At 61.7% G+C, this 22,451-nt stretch overlaps 3 protein-coding genes across 4 annotated transcripts; 2 read left to right on the top strand and 1 right to left on the bottom strand.

Annotated features, from left to right (window-relative positions):
- The first annotated feature begins 620 nt into the window (after window positions 1–620).
- LOC142829281 (bone marrow proteoglycan-like) lies at window positions 621–2,835 on the top strand. Its single transcript, XM_089778843.1, has 4 exons — window positions 621–833; window positions 1,228–1,347; window positions 1,713–1,824; window positions 2,213–2,835. Exons 1-4 carry the CDS (start codon window positions 621–623, stop codon window positions 2,284–2,286), a joined length of 519 nt encoding a protein of 172 aa, XP_089634969.1. The 3' UTR covers window positions 2,287–2,835.
- Window positions 2,836–7,417: 4,582 nt separating this feature from the next.
- Window positions 7,418–10,537, bottom strand: LOC102456708 (bone marrow proteoglycan-like). 2 transcript variants are annotated; one of them, XM_089778773.1, is made up of 5 exons: window positions 10,469–10,537; window positions 9,883–10,085; window positions 9,428–9,562; window positions 8,374–8,485; window positions 7,418–7,669 (listed from the first exon to the last, which is right to left on the bottom strand). In XM_089778773.1, exons 1-5 carry the CDS (start codon window positions 10,527–10,529, stop codon window positions 7,611–7,613), a joined length of 570 nt encoding a protein of 189 aa, XP_089634899.1. In that variant the 5' UTR covers window positions 10,530–10,537; the 3' UTR covers window positions 7,418–7,610. The 2 variants fall into 2 exon arrangements, with proteins under 2 accessions (XP_089634899.1, XP_089634900.1); XM_089778774.1 differs by having other exon boundaries at window positions 9,883–10,058.
- An 8,764-nt stretch (window positions 10,538–19,301) lies between these two features.
- LOC102450769 (bone marrow proteoglycan-like) lies at window positions 19,302–22,049 on the top strand. Its single transcript, XM_075926072.2, has 5 exons — window positions 19,302–19,369; window positions 19,727–19,956; window positions 20,272–20,406; window positions 21,498–21,609; window positions 21,816–22,049. The coding sequence occupies exons 1-5, from the start codon at window positions 19,309–19,311 to the stop codon at window positions 21,872–21,874; spliced, it is 597 nt and encodes a 198-aa protein (XP_075782187.2). The 5' UTR covers window positions 19,302–19,308; the 3' UTR covers window positions 21,875–22,049.
- The last annotated feature ends 402 nt before the right edge of the window (window positions 22,050–22,451 follow it).

Here is a 22,451-nt window from a genome sequence, read left to right as displayed (position 1 = left end):
GAAGTCAAAGATGAGAGGTGCGGAGGGTGGGGTGGGGGGTTTTCCCGTTTGGTCTCGGTGAGGCGGCTGGGAGAAGGGGGGCCCAGGCTGGGGGTCAGTGTGGGCTCCATGGGGGATGGACAGGGGCCCAGGCTGGGGGTCAGTGTGGGCTCCATGGGGGGGGGCGGCACTGGGCAGTGAGGGGCTGTCCGTGGGGAGCTGTCGAGTTGTCTGTCTCATGGTGTCTGCCCCCAGGTCTGCCCGAGATGAGGCTGTTTCTGGTGCTCGTCCTGCTGGGAGCCGTGGCCGGGGGACCTCTCTGTAAGTGGAGCCCCTCCCCCGGCCCTGGAGGGGAGCCAGACCCACAGGCCACTGTCCCCAGTGGGGACCCCCTAGAGGAGGCTACTGCATGGGCCCCATGGACCGAGCATGGGCCGTACATCCCCAGACGTCTCCCTGAGCCCTGCTGGTCCCTGGGGCCCCCTGACCCGAAGCCTGGCTCTGTCCTGGCACCTGGGTCCCTATCCCCCACTGGCCCCAGCCAAGTCTGTCTCAGCCCCAGCGCACGCGGCCCAGCCCCTGATGTTTTACCCGCTGGTCCCCGCAGCCACTAGGGGACTGTTGGGCATGTGGGGTGCCCCATGGGGCTGGAAGGGCCCATTGGCCTCTCTCTGCCCCCAGCCCAGAGGGCCCCGGAGCCGGATGGACCGGACGAGCAGGGCAGCTCCGCTCTGCAGGAGGAGCCCGTGGGGTCGGCGCCGTGCCAGGGGGAAGAACGGGGCTTCGGGGCGAGAGGCGCAAAGCCCCCCCGTTACGAGCTGGAGAACAAGCCCCAGACGTTCGAGGAGGCCAAGGTGAGCAGAGTGGCAGAGGGTGGAAAAGGGGGTTGGGGACAGTGGCTGGCCCAAGGCACATGGCTGCAGTGTGGTGTGCAGGGGGCGAGGATAGTGCCTGGGGCTGGCTCACGGTGTGTAAGGGCGGAGGCTGGCATGTGGGGCTGGAGAACGGGGGACAGTGGCTGGCGCGTGGGGCTGGAGGCTGGGGGTGGGAGCTTGTGTTTGTGGCTGGAGAATGGGAGAAAGGGGCTGGCACGTGGGGCTGGAGGCTGTGGGTGGGAACTGATGTGTGGCGCAGGAGAATGGGGGACAGTGGCTGGCGTGTGGTGCTGGAGGCTAAGGGTGGGAGCTGCTGCATGGGACAGCGGCTGAGGGCCAGTCACTGGGTACCCCCCACACTCTCTCCCCACAGAACATGTGCACAAAGCGCGGTGGCTGCCTGGCCTCCATCCACACCGAAGAGATCAACAGGAAGCTGTTCCAAATGTCCAAGCGGGGCCAGGTGTGGGTCGGGGGTATCAGCTCCTCCTCGGTAAGGCCCTGCTGCCCACCTGGGTCTGTCCCAGAGGCCCCCAAGTGCCCTGGGGATAGGAAATGACCCATCCCCCACAGCTCCTCCGAGCCCACAGCCGGGTCCCTGCTCCGGGCAGCCCCTGGGGGGCAGCGCTGGGGGCTCTGGCAGTTCAGGGTTTGGTCCCAGCCCTCCCCCGCCCCATGCTCAGGGGCCCAATGAGCTTGGCTGTCCACGGGGTGCCTGGGGCTGGTGGGTCCTGCCCCCCCCTTGAGCCACAGCCTCTGGCTCTAGCACTGGGACCCACTGGCTCTGCAGGGGCCTGGGCTGCTTGGGAAAGGGCCTGGGGTTCCCTAGGGATCCTACGCCAGCCCCTCCCCCTGCAGGGCGGACGCCGCAGTAAAAGGTGGGTGGACAGCAGCCGCTGGAACTACGAAAACTGGGCCAACGGGAACCCCAGCCGCCACGGGACAAAGTGTGTCGCCCTGTGCAGTGCGGGTGAGGGGCCACTGGGGAGAGAGGAGGTTGTGGGGGGAGGAACTGGGGCTGGGTGGGGGGCTGGGGGAGGAACTGGGGTTGGGGGGGCACTGGGGAAGGAACTGGGCCTGGGGGAGGCCTGGGGGAGGAACTGGGGCTGGGGAGGGGCTGGGGGAGGAACTGGGGTTGGGGGGGCACTAGGGAAGGAACTGGGCTGGGGGGGTCCTGGGGAAGGAACTGGGCTGGGGGGGGCCTGGAGGAGGAACTGGGCTGGGGGGGGGTCCGGTGGGAGGAACTGGGCTGGGGGGGGTCCTGTGTAAGGAACTGGGCTGGGGGGGCCCTGGAGGAGGAACTGGGCTGGGGGGTGCCAGGTGCCGGCCGGCGGGCACTAACCTGCTCTCTCTGCCAGGGGGTCACTGGAGAAGCATCAGCTGCGAGACTCGGCTGCCCTTTATCTGCGAGATCCCTTCACGCTTTCCCTGAGGGGTTTCTTCCCCCCCGGGGTCCTGCTGCCCTCCCTGCTGTGCCGGCCTGGGCCGCCCTGCTCCGTCCTGCCGGGGGTGCCCCTGCTCCCTGCACCCGGCTCGCTCTGTGCTGCAGGTCCCAGCCCTGCCCCAGCTCCCTGGGGGCAGCCCCACCCCCTGCGCTCAAGCCTGGCCTGGGACTCCCCACAATAAAACCGCTTCCCTCACCCCGGCCCCGTGTGGCTCCTTCCAAGGCCAGGGCTGAGCCTCTACCCAGCCAGCAGCCTGGCTCCCCCCTCCCTCCGTCTCTGCGCGGCCTCCCTCTGGTTCTGGCACCAGGGCAGCCTGGCGCAGAATGTCAGTCAGCCCGGGTGATGGGGTGTGGCTGGGAGAAGACAGGGAGGCTCGTCCCGACCCCCCCTTCCGCCCACGGCCCTGCCCCTTCCACGCCCACTGGAGCTTCGTGCCCGGCACCATGGCAGCCTGGCCCCTGTCCCACCTCGCAGCCCCTGCAAGCCCAGCCCTGGGCGCCCCCACCCCTGCTCTGCCAACGCGCCTCTGACACGCACTCCTCTGGGCACTGAGTCTGTGCCCTGCTGCCCTGCGCCAGGCAGGGGCCTCCCCACTGACCAGTGGGGCGCTGCCCGTGGGGGGAGGTCCCCAGCTCGGCGAGGGCACAGGGGAAAGGGGATGATGGGGGGCACGTTCCCTGCTGGGGAACGACTCCCCCTCCCTGGGGTGCAGGGTGCAGCCTGCTGAGAGAATGACGGTGCGAAGGGCCGTGGCTGGGGAGCCTGAATTCTGCGGGTGGCGGCCTGGCTGGACCAAGGAGGGAAACCCCGGTGTGGCTGCCCCGACTAGCTGTGACGGCGCATTGGGGTTCCCCTGACTTCTGCACCCCCGTAGTGGCACGAACAGACTCCACCAGCCAGTAGATTAGAGGGTGTTTATTGCTTCTCCTGGATACACCACTGCACAGATGTAATCCGGTTACAGAGCCAGGCTTAGGATGCCTCAGCCCCCCGTGAGATGGGGGAGACTGGGCCCCTTAATTCCAGCCCCTTGTTTAGGCTCCTTCCTCCATGGTTCCAGACAGAAACTAAACTCTCTTCCAGCCCTGTCCCCCAGCCAGGGGCTGGACCCCGCCTTCCTCCATTTGGGTACGTCTACACTACAGCGCTAATTCGAACTAACGCGTCTAGAACTAAAACCTAGTTCGAATTAGCGTTTTGCTAATTTGAACTAGCATGTCCACATTAAGTGGACCCTGAACCGGGCTTAAGGCTGGCCGGAAGCAGTGCCGGCAGGGCATCAGAGGAGGACTTAGAGCGTGGAGATGCTGTCTCAGGCTAGCCGAGGGCTGCGCTTAAAGTGTCCCGACCCCCACCCTGGACAGACAGTTCTCAGGGGTGCCCCACTTGCAAAGCAGTCCTGGCTTGGAGTGCCCGGAGTACCCACACTGGGCACATCACAGCACTCGGCCATCACCCCGGCTGCACTTGCCGCAGGCTTCCATCTGGGGAGAGGGGGCCATTGGGGGGCTGCAGGAGAGCTTCCACACCCAGAAGCCCACAGAGCCAGCCCAGTGCTCCCCATCGGGGGCGCGTACCCCATTCCTCCCTCACCTCCTTCCACTTACCCTTCCCTAGCCCCTTTTCTTGATGTACAAAATAAAGGACAATTGTATTCAAAAATGGAATCTGTCTTTATTGAACAAAACTGGGGGAGACTGGGAAAAGGAGGTGGGAGAGGGGAAGAGAGAGGCTGGGAGAGGGGAGGGCAACTACAATGATCAGGGGTTGGGAACAGGTCCCATATGAAGAGAGGCTAAAGAGACTGGGACTTTTCAGCTTAGAAAAGAGGAGACGGAGGGGGGACAGGATAGAGGTCTCTAAAAGCAGGAGTTGGGCGGAGAGGGTGCCTACAGAAAAGTTCTTCATTAGTTCCCATAAAGAAGGACTAGAGGACACCAAAGGAAAGGAATGGGTAGCAGGCTTCAAACTAGTAACAGAAAGTTGTTCTTCACAAAGCAAAGAGTCAACCTGTGGAACTCCTTGCTGCAGGAGGCTGTGAAGGCTACAACTAGAACAGAGTTTAAAGGGGGGTTGGGTCCATGGAGTGTGTGACGGCCCTTGTGGGTGTGAGCGCCCCCTTCCGGCAGGGAAAGGGGGGTTCAGCGGACCCGCCGTCTGGCTGTTCGAGTGCGATCACCCGGCCGCGAGTCCGGGCCGGGGATCAGCGAACTCGGGGTTCCTTTCCCTCGGGGCTGGCTCGGGGTACCAGTCTGCCCGGTGTCCGGGCGGGGGGACGGGGTCGCCTCCGGCGGCCTGCCAGTAAGTCGGGTCCCCGTCGGGACAGTTGAATTGACCGGGTCTTCGCCCTTTTATCTATTCACCCCAGCGGGGTTACGTGGGTTGGGGTCTCGTGGTAGGGAGGGGGGATGTGGGGGACCCGGGCCCACCCTCTCCACCGGGTCCCAGCCCGGGGCCCTAAGTGGGGGGAGAACGAAACGTACGTTCCTCCCACGACAGGCGGGGTCTATCCCCGTAACGCGCCTGTCCACGGGCGCCAGAAGGCCCCCGCCCCGGGCTGCTTCCACTCCCCGTTCTCCTCCTCCCCGACTGGGAAGGTCCCGCCGTCACTTACCCCGCCCGAGGCGCCGGTCTCGTCCCGCGGCCGTCGTGAGGGTTCGGGGTCGTTCCCTCTCCTCCTCCAACGCGGGGGGGGTTCCCCTTGGCGGCTGGGGCGGCGGTGGTGGCGGCAGCTCCCCTGAGTGCCGCCACGTCCTGCTCCCCCGGGCCGCTTTTCAAACGGCCCGGGTGATGACGTCAGGGGCGTCCCGTCCGTCCCCCGGGCGTCCCGGCCTGACGTTGGTTCCGCGCGGCTCTGGCCGAGCGGAACGCCGTTCGGGCTCCTCGTCCGTCAGCTGGGGCTGTCCCTGGCCCCTCCTTCCCCGTCGGGGAGTTAGCCGGCCCCCCCCTGCGGGGTTTTCTCCCTGGCCCGTTCTCCCCTCCTCCCAGGGCTGCCTGCCGGTCCGTCCGGCGGCCTCCAGGGGGCGCCGGCAGCCCTCTCTCGAGTGCGGACCTGCGGCGGTCCGTCACAGAGTGGTATTAGCCAGGGGGTAGGAGTGGTGTCCCTGCCCAACGTTTGTGGAAGGCTGGAGAGGGATGGCACGAGACAAATGGCTTGGTCACTGTCTTCGGTCCATCCCCTCCAGGGTCTCTAGGGTTGGCCGCTGTCGGCAGACAGGCTACTGGGCTAGATGGACCTTTGGGCATGAGGAAGGCGGGGATGGAGCAAGTCATGTGTGAGGGCACAGGGGCATAAAAGGAATGGGGGCAGAGGGTGGTGAGGGGGTGGGCATCAGGGAAAAAGAGGGCAAAGGGGGCAGGGGCAGTGAGGGAAGGGGGAGGCACCAGGAGGGTGCAGGGCTAAGGGAAGGTGCAGGTGCCAGGGAATTCTGGGGGTGAAGCAGAAGAGCAGACACCTGCAGGGGAGGGACCAGCACCAGAGGAGAGAGGCAGGGCAGGTGTGTAGAGGGAGGTGTTAGGAGAGGGGATGAGGAGGGGTAGCTCACATGATCAGAGTGGGGCTACTGGAGGAGTGGACACAGGGGGGAGAAAAGGGCTGGTGAAGGGGAGCGGGTCTCAGGAGGGCTGAGGGCAGTGAGAAGGGCAGGCGTCAGGACAGCAGAGGAGGGTGAGAGGTTAGAGGGCAGCAGGCACCAGGGGAGCTTATGGAGCAAGGGGAGGAGACACGGCAGCAGAGGGGAAAGGTAGAGGTTTATAAGATATTTATTAATAACTTGGGCGCCACAGTGGCACATCCAAACAAGCCCCATGAACTCAGTACTGGTGCACAACACAAAATTCATTCTGCTCATGTCAGGAAACTCTTAGAGGGAACACTTCCCCCAGCCTCTCCGTCCCTGAGGGTATGTCTACACTACCATCCTAGTTCGAACTAGGGTGGTAATGTAGGCAACCGGAGTTGCAAATGAAGCCCGGGATTTGAATTTCCCGGGCTTCATTTGCATAAAGCCGGGCGCCGCCATTTTTAAATGTCCGCTAGTGCAGACTGTGCTGCGTGTAGCCGCGCAGCACAGAGTCCGCACTAGCGGACATTTAAAAATGCAAATGAAGCCCGGGAAATTCAAATCCCGGGCTTCATTTGCAACTCTGGTTGCCTACATTACCACCCTAGTTCGAACTGCGGGGGTAGTGTAGACATACCCTGAGTTACCGTCACACACATTGGTTTAATGCAACTGCAGGATAGTTGCATGAGGGGGGTTTGGTGGGGGCCAAACTAATCCCTATTGGTAGGAGGATGGTGAGAAAAATCCTTAGAGAGGGGTCACATGACATCTTTTACTTCTGGTCATGTGGCCATCTTGCCCTAAGAGTGTTACCTCCAGAGGCCTGGCTAATGGGAGTCAGGGGGTGTGGCTAATGGAGGTCAGGGGCGTGGTTAACAGGGGCCAGGGGTGTGGCTAATGGGGGTCAAAGAGTAAATTAAAAACAAATTTGATGTGAAAAAGTGGGCTGTTCTCAACCCATTTCCTGGACCTATTTTGATTGCCAGTCCGCCCCTGCCCACATTCACACTTTCCTGTACCGGCGCTAACCCAGCTCTGCACGGCACCCCTGAGAGAGGTCGCCCCCAGCCCTTGCTGCCCACTTTGTGCCCATCTGTCTGACCCCCGTAAAATGCCCCCAGTGCTGGGGAACCCACTGACCCCCGAGGCTCCTGCTAAAATTGTGCCCCCTCTTCCGGGTGGGGATCTGGTGGGCTCTGAGACATCTCCTCCTATGACAAGCCCCCTCAAAGCCATTGTTGGGGGAGCAAAATATCGGATGCTTCCTGATAGCAGCCTACAGCATGGGCTGCAGCCCTCTGCTCCCTTCCGGGCCCGGCGTCTCTGCGCCCTTTGCTTGCTGGGGGGGACATGACAGGACATGGTCCACAAGCACAGTACCTCCCCCTGCTGCCCCAGGTGGGGTAACCGCCAGCCTCTCTCCCCACCCCTGCCACCCCCTCCCACTCCAGACTCCCTCCCGGGGGGGGGGGGGCAAAGCCCCAGCCTCTCTCCCAGTCCCCCCCCCCCCAGCCCAGCCCCAGCAGGAAGGAGCGAGGCCAGGGGTGCTGAGTGAAAAGCTGTTTTATTGCAGGGAGTCACAGGCCACAACCAAGAGTGGGGGCCAGGGGCTGCCTCCCCCTGTGGAGCTGTGGGGGGCTGGGAGGGGAGCCAACTCCCAGAGGCAGGGGTGGCAGGGTGGAGCAGGGAGGCCCAGGCCAGCAGAGCGATGGGGGCAGGGCCACCCCATGGCGGGAGCATCCCCCTCAGTATTCGCAGATAAAGGGAAGGCGAGTTATGCACCTGAGGCATCTCCACTGACCATCTGGAAGAGAAGGGGGGTGTATGTGTCAGTGCCTTCCAGGCCGGTACCTAGCCCCCAGAAAATCCCAGACCCCCCCCCCCGATCATCTTCATAGGAATGGCCAGACTGGTTCAGACCAAAGGTCCTTCTACCCCAGTGTCCTGTCTGCCGACAGTGGCCAATGTCAGGTGCTTGAGAGGGAGGGAACAGAACAGGGAATCATCAAGTGATCCCTCCCCGTCACCCATTCCCAGCTTCTGACACACAGAGGCGAGGGACACCATCCCTGCCCATCCTGGCTAATAGATTCATGGAGGTTAGGTCCATCAACGGCTATCTCGCTCTTTTTTGAACCCTGTTAAAGTTCCAGCCTTCACCACATCCTCTGGCAAGGAGTTCCACAGGTTGACTGTGTGCTACCTGAATAAAAACTTCCTTTTGTTTGCTTTAAACCTGCAGCCAATTATTTTCATTTGGTGACCCCTAGTTCTTATCTTGTGGGAATAAGTAAAACACTTTTCCTTATTCACTTTCTCCACACCAGTCATGATTTTATAGAACTCTTGCGTATCCTCCCTTAGTCTCTTTTCTAAGCTGAAAAGGCCAAGTCCCCAGATCCCTGTGGCCCAGACGCCCGGTTCCCCTACCCCAGGACTCTTCTTCCCCAAGCAGTGATGAGATCCCCATCTCCACCCTGCGCCCCCCCAAATCCTGGGATGACTCACTTGCGGTGCACATGGACACACAACGTGTGATAAAGCTCCTGGGGTACCCTCGGACCCAGTTGGAGTAGTCCCAGTTGCTGCGGTCTGTCCAGCGGGTGCGCACCCAGTGGAGCTGGAGGGAGGAGGCACAGTTGAACTGGGGTAGGCTCAATGCTGTCCCATCTTCAGGGCGCCCCGGGGAAACCCCCCACCCTTGAGGGCTGGGGCCATCGCTCTCAGGAGCTGCTGCTGCCCTGGAGCCACATGGGGGTGGGGTCACAGCGAGGGGCTCTGGGTTTGGTGGGATGGGGGACAGACCCCAGGACAGGATGCCCCTGGCATGTGCTGGCTCCAGCCTTTGCCCCGGGGTGACATAGTGGGGGGGCGGTCTGCTCTGTCACCCGGGGTTCCCCTGCTCTGTCACCCGGGGTTCCCCTGCTCTGTCACCCGGGGTTCCCACTGACTCACCCACATGTGGATTGGCCCAGACACCTAGGCCCAGCCTGGGCAGTTAGCAAAGCTCTTCCCAGGGGGAGAGACAAAGGAAGTGAGGCAGAGACGGACACCTGGCTGGGGGCAGGCCCTGGGAGCAAGGCAGTTTCTGGCTGGGAAGCATGAAGGGAAGAGACTAAGCGGAGTGCTGAGGGTCGGGGGTGGAGGGAGAGAATGGATCCCCAAACCCAAGGGGTCTGAGGCATCCTGGCTCTGACTCCTGAAATTACATCACCTCTATGCTGTGCTGTATCCCGGAGAAGCAATTAACCCTCTCTATTCTACTGGCTGGCGGAGCCTGTTCTCACTGCTATGGGGGTGCAGGATCAGGGGAACCCCAACGCGCCGTCACACCCGGTACCAGTCCTGAGCATCTGAAGGGGAATGGGCCCCAAGGAAATGACCGGTCAGAGGGGGCAGCTGAGACCCACGCCTGAGCCGGCTGAGCCATCCAGCGCTGCCTCTCAGGGAAAGAGCAGGGGACAGCCTGGGCCTGGGCTCTGGGTGGGATGCACTGAGCCGCCGTGCAGGCGCAGGCAGTGAAGGGGGGACACTGGGGCAGTGGGGCTGGACCTCTCCTTACCCTGCGGGAGGCTTTCCCGCCGATCCACACGTCGCTGTGCCTGGAGTTGGCGCGAGCTTTGCAGCGCAGGCGCATGTTGGCTGCACGGCTGTGGACGGAGGCCAGGTGGCCGTGGTAGCAGCGGACACAGGTTTTCTGTGGGAAAAGAGTGAGGGGGCATGGGGCAGCCAGGGTCCTGGGCACACCGACACATCTACCAGCCTGGGCCCCACATGCCAACTCCTGTCCCTATGCCCCCTCCACTGATCCAGGCGCCGCCCACTGCCCTTCCATTGCCTCCATGTCCCCCGCCCCAAACCCGCTACCCTCCATGCCATCAACTCTCCCCACGCCATCCCTGCTTCCCCTCCGATGCCTTCACTGCCCCATGCTCCCTCCCCTGCCTCTCTGGGCCTCCCACCCCACCTCCTGACCCATGTGCGAGTGTCACCCCCCCCAACTCCTGCCCCACTCACCTCGGCACGCCTAAAGGTCTGCCAATTCTTCACAAACACATAGCGGTAGAGACGGCCCCCACTGCCTGTCATGACCATCCGGACGGTCTCGCTCTCCGTGGGGCAGGGTGGCTCTGGCTCCCCAGACTCCTCCTCACCCTCTTCATCTGGGATCTCCTGCTCCAGGGCACCTGCATCTGGGGGGGTGCACACACCAGTGGACCCTTCCAGCCTCAAATCAGAGCCCAGCCCTCAAACAATCCATGGATGCAGCGGGCTGGGAGGGGCCAGGGGACCCTGGTGTCTGGGCTGCTAAGGGTGGGGGAATCATTGGGAGGTTAGGGGATGCTGGGGTCCGGGATGAAGAGGGTCGGGGGAGATTGTGGGGCCAGGGAACCCAGGTGGCCAGCCCAGAGTGGGGTTGTGGGTCGGTGAGAGCACAGATCTGTGGGTACTGGAGCCCTGTCCTGTCCTTGCTGGGGTCTGACCCAACCCAAGCAGGGTGTGCGGGAGGGGAGGTTCCCATTGGGGAGATGGCCTATAGGTCAGACACCCCCCGGGGTGGGGGAAGGGCTGTAACCACAGGGACTTGGGCCCCAGAACTTACCCAGCTGGTGAGCAGAGACGGCCCCTAGCAGGGCAAGTGCCAGGACCAGGGACAGCTTCATCTTGGGTGGAGCTGGGGGGTGAAGTGCTGTGAGACACAGATTGACCCCCCCCAATTCCTCCCATCCCACCGAGCCCAGACGGACTGCTCCGCTTAGAACCCCACCGCCCGGCACTGCACCTGCCCTGTACCGCAGGCACCAGCAGTATGGGCACCCACTGGCTATGGAGAGAAACTGTCAGGGAGAACAGCATGGGGTGTTAGCCTGTGGAACTCCCTGCCACAGGATATAAGAACCAAGTGCACTGAGCAATACCAGGCCTCTCTGGGCATCAGGGGCCAAGAATGAGGCCTCACAAGCTCAGGCTGAAGGGCAGGAGCTGAGCAGGCCCTGGGGTCAGGCTGGGATTTGCCCCAGCCACAGAGAGATGAATTATGGGAGTCACCTCCTCTGGGCATCTAGAGCTGGCTGCTGAGAGCCAGGAGTGATGCCCTCCCCCCGGCACAGATCCCCGTCACCTCCCCCCGCAGCCCCTGGGGCCACCCAGAGACCCCGCTCACTTCTGTGACAGCCACCAGTCCGGGGAGCTCTGCCTGGTCCAGCCGTGCCTGCCCCTTATACTGGGCTGGAGCAGGAAGCTGGCGATGGGGGAAGTGCTGCTCTTAGCTCCCAGCCCCTTGTGCTCCCCCTTCCCTGCCCCCCACAGCTTGTGACCTGCACCCTGGGCTGTGTCCCCCCAGCTGCTTCATGTCGCCCCCTAGTGGCCATTAGGGGAGTTCACAAACAAGATATTTACCCCCCCATTCTCAGGTTGCGGGTTCCCTGCAGATAAGCATCTCCCCGCCGGCCGGGCCGCTTTCACAAGGGGATTGACACAGTAACGGCCGCGCTGGGACCCCGATAGCCCGGGGCCGTTACACCGCAGGGCCTGGCCACAGGGAACGGGGCAGCCCCCAAGGGGCTAGTGCCAGCTCCCCCTGAGTGCCGGGGTCAGGGTCCTCTCCCCTCCCCTGCTGGGTACTCACGGGGGGTGCCCCTCAGAGCCAGAGACACCCCCTCTCATTGCCAGGGGCCTGTGCACTATGGGGCTGGAGTGGGGCCCTGCCCTGCCCTGCCTCCTGGGACCCATGAGCCTGGAGGTGGGGGCCTGGCCAGAGCTGAGCCCTGGGGCATCAATGGGCCTCTCCAAGTTCCCAGAGGGACCCCACAGCTGGCACTGATGCTCCCTGCAGCTTCCCCCATGAGAATGTGGGGGGCCCTGTCTGCTCCTGCGTCATGCTGGGCGCCAGCGGGGCCTGAGGGTGGGGCTGGGAGAGGGCTGCAGGCGGCATCTGACAAGAACGCTCCTCAGTCCCGACCCGCAGCCCCTGCCAGCCTGTCCCTCGGGTGCCCCTCGGTCCCACCCCAACCTGCACCCCAGCCCTGGGCTCCCTGCCCCATACACAGACTCTAGGCTGTGGTCCCTCCCACTTCCTGCCTATCCCCCCAATGGGTCGTGTTCTTCCCCATGGACAGGCCTGCCCAGTGCCTCCCAGGCAACGGCAGGAAAGGCCTCTCGACCAGCCTCCGTCATGTCTGGTGCAGGTTGGGGGGTCTGAGAACCAGTGGGTCCGGGGACTTTGCTCCAGTAACTCTGGTTCCTGACCCCTCTACTGCCCCCCCCAGCTCACCCACATTTAGATCCACTCTGGGGGACGAGAATGCACCCCCCGCCCGCGAGCGGCACAGCTGGGCTGACGCAAGTGGACGTGGCGAGGGGTCAGCCCACCTATGCCGCTCGGGGGGCTGGGCATTCTCTTAAAAGCCATCAGCTTTTAGGGGACTCTGCTGCCTCAGGCCCCTCCCCGATGGCCTGGGTCGTCGATGCCCATGGCTGCCCCGGCAGGGAAAAGGTGTGGGGGTTTTACACCCGTTCTGCCTGTCCGGGCTGGTGGGTACAGTCGGTCACTGGGGTGCTTGTTGTCTCTTCCGGCATGGTTGCAGCCCGCCGGTCACGGTGTATTCTTAGCACCCCCGCCAGCTGCCGGCCCAAAGGTCTCGTGCCTCTGGCTCTGTGCCAGAAGGATGGGAGCCCCTCAGCCCGCCAAGTCCAATGGGGGAAACAGAGATGCCTGATGCTCTGAAACGTGTTATCCACGGTCACCGAGGGGTGGGGAGCCACCGGGTCCTCCACCCCCATCCGCAGCCAGAGGGTGCAACAGAAGGTTTATTGGTTCAGGGACACAGCGTAGCACAGACTTGTCAGCACAGGGACCAGGAGCAGCCAGCACCATCCAACTCGGGGAGAGGGGGGCCCAGCGCCAGGGTCCTGCCCCCCCATCTCTGCACCCCAAGCCAGCCAGACTCACTCACACACCCCAGCAACCCAGCTCTGTCTGCAGCCAGCCCCGCCTCCAGCCTTTGTCCTGCTTCTGGGCAAAAGGTGCCACCAGGTCACACCCCCGTCCCAGGCTCAGGTTACCTTGAGACAGGACCATTGTGACCCTGCTGGCTTGGGCAGCCTCCCTCAGTGAGTCACACCCGGAATTCCCATCCCCTCCTAGATAGCGGTGCAGTGCCCAGGGAAACTGAGGCACACACACAAGGTACCCCAGGACAGTAAAAATCACATGCAACGTAACAAAGCGAATAGAGTGAGCAGCATCCTCACTTTGTCACATCCACACTTCTGCCTTTCGCCACTTTCTCCCCACACGCAGCCCCACTGATGTCCCTACGCCTCTCCCAACAGCCTCGGCTAGTCCTGAGCTCCCCTCAAACCCACCCTTCACACCCTCCAGTTCCCCCGAATCCCCACCAGTAGCCCTGTTTGTACAGCCCCATGCCAGGTCGGTTCACCACTCAGATCTTAGCAGAAGGCAGGCGGTTGCCAGTCTTTGAGAATCTAAACTCTAAAGCTTTGGTCACAGGAAGAAAGGGTGAGAGTGACAGTCGTTAATGGACTGCACCGTTCTTGGATCTGGCGTGCAGCAGGGATGGGACAAACCACTTCCGTCAAGTCTCTGACGCCCATCCCTAGGTGGGGAGCCCGTGCCATGCACCGAGCGTGCCCGGTCTCAGCACTGCGTCCGTGGGCGCGCTCCAAGTCTGCCTGTTTTCAGCGTTGCACCAAAGAGGCAGCACTTAGCTATGGCCCATTGATACCTGCTGGGATCTGGCCCATTGACTGGAGGATGCTTGGTCCTGCCAGGAGGGCAGAGGATAGGACCTGATGAGCCCTCGAGGTCCCTTCCAGCTCTAGGAGTCCAGGATTCTGTGATTCCAGTGGAGTTCGGACTGGTTGTCCCCGGCTGGGATCAGGCCCATTGGCTCCCCCCCAGAACGATGCCTCCATTCCGCCACAGCATTTGTGTGAGAGGCCTTGTGTGACGGACCGGACCGGGTCTGGGCACGGCTGAGGGCATCCACTAATGGCAAATTGCTCAAACTCGGGGCTCCTTACAGCCCCAGATTGGAGACCTTCCCAGAAAGGCCACACACCAGTCACACGGAGCGCTCCAGCTACCTATCTGGCCAGGCTGAAGCCTCATGAGCAAAACCCCTCTGACCCCACAGCTCTCCCTGTGCCCCAATCTCACCTACCCCGAACGGGTTCTTCCGGTCCCAAGAAACCAGCCACACATCCCAGGTCAATTTACACTCTGGATCTTACCCACAAGACCACGCTGAGCCAATCCTTTAGAATCTAAAATCTAAAAATTTATTGCTAAAAGAAAGAAAAGCCTGAGAGTAAGGTTGTTAAGGAGAATACATTACATGCACCGAATCTCCCAGTTCTCAATACAGGCTCGCACCAGAGATGTTACAACTGCTGGCTTAAAAGTCTCTGGTGTACGTCCTAGGTCAGGATGGGTCCACAGTTCTTCCCGGCTTATGGTTCCCTGCAAGGCTGTATCTGGGATCAAGAGCTGAGCTGAAGACCAAAATGGGGTCTGCCACATGGCATTTTATATCCACCCCTGGTCTCTTCCAAGCTGGAGTGGGTCACACGGCCCAGGGACCTATCCTTGTGTCCCAAGCCAGCAGTCATTATTCTGGCTGGTCTGCAGGCATCCAGATTCATTCCCCAGGTGTGTCTTTGGCACCTAGAGATCCATTGTCCCTGGAGCCTCGCTCTTCAGCATAGACACTGAACAAACATTCCTGGCCCATTGCTCTGCCTCAGATAGAGAATTTTCCCGCATCAACACAGCGTGCACACTCATAACGCCACACACAGACATTATACAAGTACATGAATAGCATCTACAGAATCAGTAGAACAGAAGCTTTCATGTGACACCTCACATGACCCCCTTTGTACAGACTTTTGGGGGACATACCCCCTCATGGGTGCTGCTCCCCTTAAAATCAAGTAACATGACACCCTGCTCCCTCTGCAACTCCCCCCCCCCCCAACACCGTGCAGTGAGCAGCTGCCTGTGACAGGTGTCCACAGCAGCCTAGGACTGCAGACAGCTGGAGCTTCCTGGCTTGGCGAGGGAAGGGAAGGGCAAGGTTGAGGGGCTCTGTGTGGAGGGTGGAGAAGGAGAGAGACCCCCCCACCCCGAGTCATCAAACTGCCAGAGCCCACCCGGGTGGGGGATGGGCACTGAGGGGGGGTCCCACAGAGGTCGGGTTGGCAGCCACGTGATGCAGACACACCACGTGCATGGCACCCAAGTGCCCAGCAGGGGGCAGGCGGACTCGCAGGGTGGCCGTGGGGCCTCGTGGAGGGCGCACTGATCCGGGGCAGGGACAGGCTGTCCCACGGCCCTGCTTGGTGACTTTGGCCATGTCCCATCATGCTCTGGGCCTGAGTTTGCCATGGGTACAGGAGGGGTAATGGTGTAAAGTACTTTGCCCTGCACTGGGGGGAATTTCTGCCATGCCCTGGCCAGAGCAGGGGGGTCTGTCGCCATCCCGCCATCGCTCCGGTTCGCCAGAGACCTGAGGCTGATTGAACGTGCTGCGCTGGATGGTCCCAGCCCCGCACCAGATGACTGGCGCTCGGCTCTGACTGCCAGGGAATCCCCCCTGCGTTCAGCCTGGCTTTGCCCACCGAGATCAGAGCCCCCGCTGCGCCGGGTGCTGCACAGAGCAAGCAAGAGGCAGCCTGTGATGGACCGGGCCGGGTCTGGGCACAGCTGAGTGTGTCCGCTCAGGGCAAATTGCTCAAACTTGGGCCTCCACACAGCCCCAGACTGGAGGCCCTTCCCAAATAGTCCACAAACCTTCAGAGCACTTCAGCTGCCGGTCTGGCGAGCCAGAAGCCTCACGAGCAAAACCCCTCGGACACCCCAGTTTTATCCGTGCCCCAAACAGCCCTGGGCCTAACACACAGGTGGGGGTTATAGGACCCACTCTCACCTACCCCGAATGGGTTCTCCGGTCCCAAGAAACCAGCCACACATCCCAGGTCAATTTACACTCTGGATCTTACCCACAAATCATGCTGAGCCAATCCTTTAGCATCTAACATCTAAAGGTTTATTACTAGGAGAAAGAAAAGCCTGAGAGTAAGATTGTTAAGGAGAATACATTACATGCATCGAATCATCCAGTTCTCAATGCAGGCTCTTAGCAAAGATGTTACAAACTGCTATCTTAAAAGACTCTGGTTACATCCTATGTCAGGACGGGTCCACGGTTCTTTCCAGCTTGTAGTTCCCTGCGAGGCTGCATCTGGAATTAGGAGCAAATCTGAAGACCAAAATAGAGGATGCCACATGGCACTTATATACCTCCTTGATCTCTCCCAAGATGGAGAGTCACACGGCCAGTGGCCAGGTGTGTCTTTGGCCTTTAGAGATTCATTGTTTCTGGAGCCTTGCTCATTAGCATGTCCATTGGCTGAACATTCCTCTCCCATTGCTCATCCACAGACAGAGAAGTTTCCAGTATTAACACAGAGTATATATTCATAACCTCACACTCAGACATTATACAAGTGTATGAATAGCATAGACAGAATCAGTAGAAGGTAAGCTTTCATTTGACACCTCACATGGCCCCCTTTGAACTAATGTTTGGGGCAAACACCCCCCCCCATGGGTGCAGCAGTGATCTGGCTGCTCCACTTAAAACCTAGTAACGTGACACAGTCCCTGCCCAAGGAGTTCACAGGCTGAACAGAAAAAAGTGGGCAGGGGAAACTGAGGCACGGAACTGTCCCATGCTCCCACTGCTGCTAGGCGGAGAACCCAGGTGTCCCGACAACCACCTGCTGTCCTGCCCACTGGGCCAGCTAAATCCATCGTAACCAACACACTAAACGATTCTCCCAGGATGCTCCAGGCCAGGTGTTGGGAGGCACGGGGGTAACCCCAGCGCTCACAGCCCTGAATGCCATTAGCTTGGGCGGAGCAGATGCTTGTCACTCTGAGTCTTCCAGGCCGGGTTGGGGTCTCTGGGGTTGGGAGGCAGGTGCCCCTGGGCAGGGCCGGGCCCGGCGTGATGCAGGAACAGACAGGGCCCCTCCTCTTGGGAGCAGAGGGCAGCTGCAGGGTGCATCAGAGGCAGCTGTGGGGGGCACTATGGAGAGTATAGGGAGCCTATTGTTGTCCCAGAGCTCAGCACTGGCCAGATCCTGCCCCCAGGCTGGGGGTCCCAGTGCCCCTGCTCACCGCAGGCAGGGTAGGGCTACGTGACAGGGTGCGACGGACCGGGCCGGGTCTGGGCATAGCTGAGGGCATCCGCTCAGGGTGAATTGCTCAAATTCAGGGCTCTCCATAGCCCCCAGACTGGAGACCTTCCCAAACAGGCCGCAAACCAGTCCCACAGAGCGCTTCAGCTGCCTGCCTGAAGCCTCCCGAGCAAAACCCCTCCAACACCCCAGCAATATCCGTGCCCCAGATGGCCCCGGGACTCATACACAGGGGAGGGGTCTTAGCATCCAATCCCACCTACCCCGGACAAGTTCTGTCCGGTTCCAAGAAACCAGCCACAGATCCCTGGTCAATTTACCCTCTGGATCTTACCCACAAATCACGCTGAGCCAATCCTTTAGCATCTAACATCTAAAGGTCTATTACTAGGAGAAAGAGAAGCCTGAGAGTAAGGTTGTTAACGTATCATGCATTACATGCATTGAATCTCCCAGTTCTCCATGCAGGCTCTAGCAGAGATGTTATAGCGGCTGGCTTAAAAGTCCTTGGTGCACATCCTATGCCAGGATGGGTCCACAAATCTTCCCGGCTCATGATTCCCTGCGAGGCCACATCTGGGATCAGGAGCAGATCTGGAAACCAAGATGGAGTTGGCCACATGGCCTATTTATCTCCCCTCCTGGCTTCTTCCAAGCTGGAGAGAGTCACACGGCCAGTGGCCAGGTGTGTCTTTGGCCTCCAGAGATTCATTGTTCCCTGGAGACTTGCTCATTAGCATGTCCATAGGCAAACATTCCTGGCCCATTACTCAACCACATATAGAGAAATATTCAGTACTCATACAAAGTACATGCTTATAACTTCACACACAGACATTATACAATCACATGAATAGCATATAGAGAATCAGAAGAAAGGAGGCTTCTACTTGACACCTCACATGGCCCCCTTTGTGCCACTTTTGGGGCCAACACCCCCCCTCCCATGGGTGCAGCGGTGATCTGGCAGCTTCCCTAAAATTCAGTAACATGATACAGGGTCTGCCTGGTCACCCCCCACCAGCCTTAGGCCCATAGTTCACAGGTCCATGGCAGTAAGTGTGTGTGTGTGCAGGGAAGGGCAGGTCCCGGGCTCTGAAAGGCACCCCCCAGAGAGTCCCTGTCAGGGGAGGGGAGAGGACCCTGACCCCGGCACTCAGGGAGAGCTGGCACTAGCCCCGCTGGGGGCTGCCCCATTCCCTGTGGCCAGGCCCTGCGGTGTAACGGCCCCGGGCTATCGGGGTCCCAGCGCGGCTGTTACTGTGTCAATCCCCTTGTGAAAGGGAGATGCTTATCTGCAGGGAACCTGGGCTGGGATGGGCAGGGGGCGGGGGAAACAGCTCATTTGTGAGCTCCCCTGATGGCCGCAAAGGGGCGACATGAGGCAGCTGGGGGGGCACAGCTCAGGGTGGGCGTCACAAGCTGTGGGGGGCAGGGAAGGGGGAACACAAGGGGCTGGGAGTTGGGCTCTTCCCCCATCCCCAGCTTCCTGCTCCAGCCCAGTATAAGGGGCTGGCACGGCTGGACCAGGCAGAGCTCCCCAGACTGGTGGCTGTCACAGAGGTGAGCGGGGTCTCTGGGTGGCCCAAGGGGCTGTGGGGGGAGGTCAGCGGTGGATTTAGGGCAGGGCGAGCGAGGCGGCTGCACCGGGCCCTGCGCTTCCCGAGGCCCTGCGCATGTGCCGTGTCAAAGGAGGGGCCCCGCAAAATTTCGCTGCCCAGGGCCCCGCGGCACTCTCATTCGCCCCTGGGGGAGGTGACGGGGATCTGTGCCGGGGGGAGGGCATCACTCCTGGCTCTCAGCAGCCAGCACTAGATGCCCTGAGGAGGTGACTCCCATAATTCATCTCTCTGTGGCTGAGCAAATCGCAGCCTGACCCCAGGGTCTGCTCAGCTCCTGCCCTTCAGCCTGAGCTCATGAGGCCTCATTCTTGGCTCCTGAGGCTGCCCTGCTGCCCAGAGAGGCCTGGTATTGCTCAGTGCACTCGGTTCTTATATCCTGTGGTGGGGAGTTCCACAGGCTAACGCCCCATGCTGTTCTCCCTGACAGTCTCTCTCCATAGCCAGTGGGTGCCCATACTGAGGTACAAGGCAGGTGCAATGGTGGGGGCAGGGGTTCTAAGCAGAGCGGTCAGTCTGGGCTCGGTGGGGGTGGGAGGAATTTGGGGGGGTCAATCTGTGTCTCACAGCAGTTCACCCCCCAGCTCCACCCAAGATGAAGCTGTCCCTGGTCCTGTCACTTGCCCTGCTAGGGGCCGTCTCTGCTCACCAGCTCGGTAAGTTCTGGGGCCCAAGTCCCTGTGGCAATAGCACTTCTCCCACCCCAAGGGGGTGTCTGACCTATAGGCCATCTCCCCAATGGGAACCTCCCCTCTCGCACACCCTGCTTGGGTTGGGTCAGACCCCAGCAAGGACAGGACAGGGCTCCAGTACCCCCCGATCTGTGCTCTCACCGACCCACAGCCCCACTCTGGGCTGGCCACCTGGGTTCCCTGACCCCACAATCTCCCCCGACCCTCTTCATCCCAGACCCCAGCATCCCCTAAACTCCCAATGACTCCCCAACCCTCAGCAGCCCGGACACCAGGGTCCCCTGGCCCCTCCCAACCCCCTGTATCCATGGATTGTTCCAGGGCTGAGATCTGTCTTGGGGCTGGAAGGGTCCACTGGTGTGTGCACCCACCCAGATGCGGGTGCCCTGGAGCAGGAGATACGAAATGAACAGGGCAAGGTGGAGTCTGGGGAGCCAGAGCCACCCTGCCCCATGGAGAGCGAGACCTTCCGGATGGTCGTGCCAGGCACTGGGGGCCACACCTGCCGTTATGTGTTTGTGAACAGTTGCCAGACCTTTTGGAATGCCCAGGTGAGTGGGCAGGGGGCAGGTGGTGGGGGACTCACAGATGGGTCAGGAGGTGGGGTGGGAGGCCCAGAGAGGCAGGGGAGGGCAGGGAAGGGCAGGGAAGGCATCAGAGGGGGTGCAGGGATGTCATGGGAAGGGTTGATGGCAGGGGGGTGGCGGGCATGGAGGCAGAGGAGGGGCAGTGGGGGTGGAGGGGCAGTGGGTGGTACCTGGGGCAGTGGAGGGGGCATAGGTGCAGGAGGTGGCAGGTGGGGCCCAGGCTGGTGGATGTGACGGTGTACCTGGGGCCATGGCTGCCCTCTCTCCCTCTCCACACAGAATGTGTGTGCCCGCTGCTACCGTGGCCGCCTGGCCTCCATCCACAGCCATTCAATCAACGAGCACCTGCGCTGTATGGCTCGCGCCCGCACCACACAAGGCCAGGTGTGGATCGGCGGGTTCACCTACCGCAGGGTAAGGAGAGCTCTAGCCCCGCTGCCCCCCCCTCACTGGGCAGAGCCCATGTGGGCTAGGGCACTCTGGCCCCTGCCCCATCTTCCTCGCCCTGTCCCTGCCCTGCCCCCGTCCCCTCCATCTCCCCTCTCTCAGTCCCTCCCACCCTCGCTTACTTTCCCCTGGCTGGGGGATGCAGGCTCTGGGAAGGGCCTGGGGGGTGCAGGGTCCAGCCTGGTGGTGCTTACCTTGGGCAGCTCAGGCAGGCACCCTGCATAGCCTGGCTCCATGCCATGCCGGAAGCGGCCAGCACATCCCAGCGACCTCTGGCGGGACTGGGGGCTCCATGCACTGGCCCTGCCTTCAGGTGCCATCCCCTGCAGCTCCTATTGCCCCGTTTCCAGCCAATGGGATCTGTAGAGCTGGCACTCAGAGCAGGGGCCGCATGTGAAGACACTCTACCCCCCAGGGTCAGCAGAGACATGCCAGCTGCTTCTGGGAGCGGTGCAGAGCCAGGGCCTGCCTGAGCCCTGCTGAGCCACTGGACTTTTAGCAGCCTCAAATCTCCTGGTTGAGTTCAGTAGCCCCTGGGATATGGAGCCTGATTCCAGGAGACTCCTGGGGGAACCAGGAGGGTTGATAACCCCCATGTGGGCCCTGGGGCCCATCTCCTGCAGTGCAGAGTGGGGACGGGGATCCAACCCCGACTGCTGTTCAGTGTGTCCCCAGCCAGGGCCTAGCTCCAAGCCAAGCCCCCCGCGCCTGCTTGCTCCCTGAGAGGCAGCCCTGGATGGCTCAGCAGGCTCAGGCGTGGGTCCCAGCTGCCCGCATGGCTGGTCATTTCCTTGGGGCCCATTCACCTTCAGATTTCTAGGATGGGAACCGAGGCAAAGGCTGGGGCCAGCACATGCCAGGGGAATCCAGCCCTGGGGTTTGTCCCCCATCCCACCAAACCCAGAGCCCCTCGCTGGGACCCCCACCCCCACGTGGCTCCAGGGCAGCAGCGGCTCCTGGGAGCGATGGCCCCGGCCCTCAAGGGAGGGGGGTTTCCCCGGGGCGCCCTGAAGATGGGGCAGCATTGAGCCTACCCCAGTGCCTCTCCTCCCCTCCAGCACAACTGTGTGAACGCCTATTGGTTGGACCGCAGCGCCTGGAACTACGCCTACTGGGCCGCAGGGAACAACTATGGCTGTGGGATCAATGGTGTGGCCCTGTGCACCGTAGGTGAGTCGCCCTGGAGGCGGGGGTGCAGGGTGGAGATGGGGATCTCCGCACTGCTTGTGGGCCCTGGAGCAGGGGAACCGGGCATCTCTGGGACAAGGCATCTGGGGCTAGGACGGGGGGAGAGGGTCGCAGGGGTCCGGGATTTGCTGGAGGCTGGGCGCCAGGTGCAGGCCTGGAGGGCATTGACCCCCTCCCCTCTTTTCCAGGTGGTCACTGGAGAAGCGTCAATTGCGCAGCTCGCCTGCCCTTTATCTGCGAATACTGAGAGAGATGCTCCCCTCATGGGGTTGCCCTGCCCCCATCGCTCTGCTGGCTTGGGCCTCCCTGCTCCACCCCTGCTCCCTGGAGTCGGCTCCCCTCCCAGCCCCCCCACAGCTCCCCAGGGGGACACAGCCCCTGGCCCCCCACTCTTGGTTGTGGCCTGTGACTCCCTGCAATAAAACAGCTTTTCATTCAGCACCCCTGGCCTCGCTCCTTCTTGCTGGGGCTGGGCTGGGAGGGGAGAGCGAGAGAGGCTGGGGGTTACCCCACCTGGGGCAGCAGGGGGAGTTACTGCTGCTCGGGGACCGTGTCCAGTTCTGGGGTCCCCCTGGGACGTGCCCAGCAAGCAAAAGGTGCAGAGATGCCTGGCCCAGAAGGGAGCAGAGCCACTGTCAGGCAGCACCAGTCCTTTCTATGGTTACCAGATGATATCAGAAAAATACTGGGTCCACTTGATCTCAGATGGGGGGGGGGGTCCGGCTGGGAGGGGAGTGGGGCTGGCCAGGAGGAGGCCGGGGGGAGTGGGGATGGTCAGGGGAGATTGGGGCGGGGGAGAATAGCTGGGGGGAAGCAGGGTTGGC

The sequence above is a fragment of the Pelodiscus sinensis genome, chromosome 5, assembly GCF_052426305.1.
Source record: "Pelodiscus sinensis isolate ZL-2025 chromosome 5, ASM5242630v1, whole genome shotgun sequence".
Lineage (NCBI taxonomy): Eukaryota > Metazoa > Chordata > Testudines > Trionychidae > Pelodiscus > Pelodiscus sinensis.
The sequence above is the reverse complement of the archived record's forward strand: the minus strand, read 5'-3'. Positions and strand labels throughout refer to the sequence as shown.

Bases quoted from the DNA above. Each gene is read 5' to 3' on its own strand.
- LOC142829281 (XM_089778843.1), top strand. From the start codon at position 621: ATGGGGCTGGAAGGGCCCATTGGCCTCTCTCTGCCCCCAGCCCAGAGG. The intron at 1,348-1,712 runs GTAAGGCCCTGC...CTCCCCCTGCAG, and splicing joins GGGGTATCAGCTCCTCCTCG to GGCGGACGCCGCAGTAAAAG. The intron at 1,825-2,212 runs GTGAGGGGCCAC...TCTCTCTGCCAG, and splicing joins TGTCGCCCTGTGCAGTGCGG to GGGGTCACTGGAGAAGCATC.
- LOC102456708 (XM_089778773.1), bottom strand. From the start codon at position 10,529: ATGAAGCTGTCCCTGGTCCTGGCACTTGCCCTGCTAGGGGCCGTCTCT. The intron at 9,563-9,882 runs GTGAGTGGGGCA...CTTTTCCCACAG, and splicing joins AGACCTTTAGGCGTGCCGAG to AAAACCTGTGTCCGCTGCTA. The intron at 8,486-9,427 runs GTAAGGAGAGGT...TCCTCCCTCCAG, and splicing joins GCGGGAAAGCCTCCCGCAGG to CTCCACTGGGTGCGCACCCG.
- LOC102450769 (XM_075926072.2), top strand. From the start codon at position 19,309: ATGAAGCTGTCCCTGGTCCTGTCACTTGCCCTGCTAGGGGCCGTCTCT. The intron at 19,370-19,726 runs GTAAGTTCTGGG...GGATTGTTCCAG, and splicing joins CGTCTCTGCTCACCAGCTCG to GGCTGAGATCTGTCTTGGGG. The intron at 20,407-21,497 runs GTAAGGAGAGCT...CCTCCCCTCCAG, and splicing joins GCGGGTTCACCTACCGCAGG to CACAACTGTGTGAACGCCTA.